Source organism: Genypterus blacodes, unplaced genomic scaffold (assembly GCF_046128005.1).
Source record: "Genypterus blacodes isolate CSIRO-AG114 ecotype Tasmania unplaced genomic scaffold, CSIRO-AGI_Gbla_v1 ptg000221l_1, whole genome shotgun sequence".
NCBI classification, from domain to species: domain Eukaryota; kingdom Metazoa; phylum Chordata; class Actinopteri; order Ophidiiformes; family Ophidiidae; genus Genypterus; species Genypterus blacodes.
The window spans coordinates 180,001-184,590 of record NW_027467020.1 but is presented as its reverse complement, the minus strand read 5'-3'; the positions used below and the strand labels follow the sequence as shown (position 1 = coordinate 184,590).

The 4,590-nt window shown below is 48.0% G+C and overlaps 1 protein-coding gene across 2 annotated transcripts in view; it reads left to right on the top strand.

Annotated features, from left to right (window-relative positions):
• The first annotated feature begins 2,931 nt into the window (after positions 1 to 2,931).
• Positions 2,932 to 4,590, top strand: part of LOC143016242 (calcium/calmodulin-dependent protein kinase type II subunit alpha) — a 5,215-nt gene continuing 3,556 nt past the window's right edge. The window contains exons 1-7 of one of the 2 annotated variants that reach the window (XM_076170484.1): positions 2,932 to 3,004; positions 3,157 to 3,259; positions 3,371 to 3,454; positions 3,544 to 3,638; positions 3,750 to 3,872; positions 3,957 to 4,040; positions 4,208 to 4,250. In XM_076170484.1, the coding sequence (XP_076026599.1) occupies positions 2,978 to 3,004; positions 3,157 to 3,259; positions 3,371 to 3,454; positions 3,544 to 3,638; positions 3,750 to 3,872; positions 3,957 to 4,040; positions 4,208 to 4,250 (559 nt within the window). In that variant the 5' untranslated portion in view covers positions 2,932 to 2,977. Of the gene's footprint in view, positions 3,005 to 3,156; positions 3,260 to 3,370; positions 3,455 to 3,543; positions 3,639 to 3,749; positions 3,873 to 3,956; positions 4,041 to 4,207; positions 4,264 to 4,590 lie in introns of both variants that reach the window. The other variant, XM_076170485.1, reaches the window with a different exon arrangement.

Here is a 4,590-nt window from a genome sequence, read left to right as displayed (position 1 = left end):
TGTGTGTGTGTGTTCCAGGGGAGCGTTCTCCATCGTGCGGCGCTGTGTGAAGGTTCTGTCAGGTCAGGAATACGCTGCCAAGATCATCAACACCAAAAAACTATCTGCCAGGGGTGAGGACTGAACTTCACTCTGTCATGTCTTAACATTATTACATAATGTATAATTATAACTGTCTGTCTCTGTCTCTGTCTTTCTGTCTCTCTGTCTCTCTCTGTCTGTCTCTCTCTCCCTCTCCCTCTCTCCCTCTCTCTCTCTCCCTCTCCCTCTCTCCCTCTCTCTCTCGCGCTCTCTCTCGCTCTCTCTGTCTGTCTCTCCCTCTCTCTCTCTCTCTCTCTCTCTCTCTCTCTCTCTCCTCTCTCTCTCTCTCTCTCTCTCTCTCTCTCACTCTCTCTCTCGCTCCCTCCCTCTCTCTCTCTCTCCCTCTCCCTCTCCCTCTCTCTCGCTCTCTCTCTCTGTCTCTCTCTCCCTCTCTCCCTCTCTCCCTCTCTCTCTCCCTCTGTCTCTCTCGCTCTCCCTCTCTCTCTCTCTCTCCCTCTCTCTCTCCCTCTCTCTCTCTCGCTCGCTCTCGCTCTCGCTCTCGCTCTCGCTCTCTCTCTCTCTCTCTCTCTCTCTCTCTCTCTCCCTCTCTCTCTCTCTCGCTCTCTCTGTCTGTCTCTCCCTCCCCCTCTCTCTCTCTCTCTCTCTCTTCCGCTCTCCTTTTCTGTTGATTTTTTTCAATATCACTATTCTGGTTTTTGCATTTCCTTTGGTTGCTTAGCAACACTGTGCAAAGTTGACAAAGACGTGTGTGTGTGTGTGTGTGTGTGTGTGTGTGTGTGTGTGTGTGTGTGTTTCCATCTCATTCAGTTGAGTTTTATTTTTTTTACACTGAAAATAATTTCACCAGATGATGCGATGTTACATAATTAGAAGAATAACTCAGAGACAGAATCCATCCAGAGGAACAGAGAGGCGCCGCACAGGAGACAGGAGACAGGAGACAGGAGATAGGAGACAGGAGACAGGAGACAGGAGACAGGAGACAGGTCACATGAGACAGGTCACAGGATACAGGTCACAGGAGACAGGTCACAGGTCACAGGTCAGCTGCCGGTCATATCTTGACTGTAGATGTCTCACGTGCGTCCAACCTTTCCTGGGTTTGTAGAATGGTAGATGAGACCAATGTCTCTGCTCCACCAGAGGTCAGGACAGAAACCATGCGACTACAGAGACAACATGGCAGATTCAAGTCAAGACAACATCAACGTGGAGTTTAGCCAACTAGACACCAAACATCCAGCTGGATAACAACAAAGGGACAAATACAAACACACAGCTCAGTCTGCCGGAGGCCACAAGCTAGGCCTTCATCAAGTCACACACTCAGCTGGAGTCTGGATCAGACCGCTTTGTGTTCCAGCTGTTTGTGGTTCAGAACACATGGAGGAGCTCCACACTCCTGATCCATCAGTGATCAATAATCTGTGTCTTTCAGATCATCAGAAGTTGGATCGTGAAGCTCGAATCTGTCGCCTACTGAAACATCCAAATATTGGTGAGTAATTCCACAAATATCACCAATACCTCCACCAATACCTCCACCAATACCTCCACCAATACCTCCACCAATACCTCCACCAATACCTCCACCAATACCTCCACCAATACCTCCACCAATACAAGAGCCACTGCATGGAATAATACCACTGGAACTGACCACACACACACACACACACACACACACACACGTTATTTGGAGAAGATGAGATTTAATATTAATATAGATATAATTATTCTTTCATTTGATTGATCACATTCTGTCGGAGTTCAGAGGTGAGAGGTCAGAGGTCAGTGTGTGTTAATTGGTGGAGCTCTGTGACAGTTTTGGAATAGCTGACTGACTGACTGTGTGTCTCTGTCTGTCTGTGTGTCTGTCTGTCTGTCTGTCTGTCTGTCTGTCTGTCTGTCTGTCTGTTTCCGTCCGTGTTTCTCTCTGTCCCTCTTTCTTTCACTCTCCCTCCCTGAGACAGACAGACTGATGTTCAAATATCACGAGGTACAAACCAACCAATCAGCACGCAGCGTTTCTGTCTGTCAGCCAATCAGAGCCCTGTGTGGGCAGGTGGGCTCTGATACTCAACAGATACAACAGTGTTACATAACTCTCTGTCTCTCTCTCTCTCTCTCTCCCTGTGTGTGTGTGGGAGGAGAAAGAGTTTTTATGCCTTCACCTAAGGACACTGTTGCTTAGCAACACACTCACACACACACACACACACACACCTGTGTTAAACACTCAGAAAGAAAACCAGGTTTTGCTCTGGAAACACTCCTACACGGTACAGCAGAGGGAGTGTGTGTGTGTGTGTGTGTGTGTGTGTGTGTGTGTGTGTGTGTGTGGGCAGCATCTTCCCTCTGTTATGTAATGGATGCAGATTTGATTCATGTGAGCGTCAGACGGTTGATTGAGTCTGAGGGAACAATAAGCTCCCCTTCATGTCAGAGAGAGGAGAGCTCTCGGTCTTTGACTCCAAACAGACAATGGAGGGTGGATTGATAAGTTCTGAGCCTGCTGGATGTTTTATTTTATATTTATTTGAAGTGGTTTCATTCAACCACACCAGGCTCAGTATTTATCAGTCAAGTCTAAACTTGCCTGTCTTTCCTTTAGTTCGGCTACATGACAGCATCTCTGAGGAGGCGCACCATTACCTCATCTTTGACCTGTGAGTTGTGTTCTGTTCCTGTCAGATCCTCTTTGTCTCCTCAGTAGGAAGTTAACGTGTGTTTGTTTCTCTCAGAGTCACAGGTGGAGAATTATTTGAAGATATAGTAGCCAGAGAATATTACAGTGAAGCTGATGCCAGGTATCATCATCATCATCATCATCATCCGTCCATCTCTTCACCTTCATCCTCATACTAACAGGTCGTCTCTTTCTGTCAGTCACTGTATCCAGCAGATTTTGGAGGCGGTGCTACACTGTCACCAGATGGGCGTGGTCCATCGGGACCTGAAGGTACCTGTCTGTCCCTCTTTGTCTCTCTCTCTATGCCTAACTGTCTGCCTGAGCTCTGCAGGTTATTTCTTAGATATATATTAGAAGTCAATCATCTTTAGCCTCATGTAAATAGCAGAGTTAGCAGTTAGCATGCGTCTTCTCTCTCCCAGCCAGAGAATCTGCTGCTGGCCTCCAAGTCCAAAGGAGCCGCAGTCAAGCTGGCTGACTTCGGTCTGGCCATCGAGGTGGAAGGAGACCAGCAGGCCTGGTTTGGTAAGTACAACATTAGCAACATGCCAGCAACCAGCAGCAATTACTATAGCAACCACAAGCAGTCCACTCTGACCTTAGCAACCACCCAGTACCATCTGTGTGTGTGTGCAGGCTTTGCAGGGACTCCAGGTTATCTGTCTCCAGAGGTGTTGAGGAAGGATCCATATGGCAAAGCAGTGGACCTCTGGGCCTGTGGTCAGCTTCTATTCTGTTCTTTTCTTTTCTGTTCTGTTCTATTGGGTTTGATTCTTCTCTCCCTCACTGACGCCTGTCTTTTCTAACAGGTGTGATTCTCTACATTCTGCTGGTCGGTTATCCTCCATTCTGGGATGAAGATCAACATCGACTCTACCAGCAGATAAAGGCTGGAGCCTATGATGTAGGTCACATGACCCTCACGTGACCCTCACATGTCTCTCTTCTTGCAGTAAATAAGACGTCCTCTCACCTCCTTCTTGTCTCCTTGTGTCCTCCTCTCCTTGTAACCTAGTTCCCCTCCCCTGAGTGGGACACGGTGACTCCTGAAGCCAAAGATCTCATTAATAAGATGCTGACCATCAACCCGGCCAAACGCATTACAGCTGCTGAGGTCCTCAAACACCCTTGGATCTCAGTAAGACCCCTGACCTCTGACCTCTGAGCCAGCGCCCTGTCTCATGTAGGTTCCTGTAACATTGTTTGTGTTTGTGTCTGTCAGCATCGCTCCACTGTGGCCTCCTGCATGCACAGGCAGGAAACAGTCGAGTGCCTGAAGAAGTTCAACGCCAGGAGGAAACTCAAGGTATGATGGGTAATGTACTCACCCGGGCCAGGGGTCGCCCAGAGGTCATACTGGGTGTTCATTTGAGAGGATAAAACAACAGATTGATCATGATCTTTCTTCTCAAAAGCTCTTCTGAGTGATTGATGACAGTGTGTATTGATGAGCTCTTGTTGTGTGTTTGTCAGGGCGCCATCCTCACCACCATGCTCGCTACCAGAAACTTCTCCGGTAAGATCTCGGGGTCAAATTTTGATATCAAGTTAGGAGATATTTAGAGTTCAGTAACTAAACTAATATTCTACTGGAAGTACATTTCAGGGTCGGTTCATGAATATTCATAATCAGACACGCCCCCTGACCTTTGACCCTGAGGCACCAGGACAGGTTGAGCCCAATGCTGACCTCTGACCTGCTGGTTTCTGCACAGTAGCAGAGAGTCAGGACACATGAACTGACCAATAAGCTGCCAGCTTACAGGCAATCAATGTGTGTGTGAGTGTGCATGTGTGTTTGTGTGTGTGTGTGTGCGTGAGCGTGCGTGCGTGAGCGTGTGTGTGTAGAAGAGATC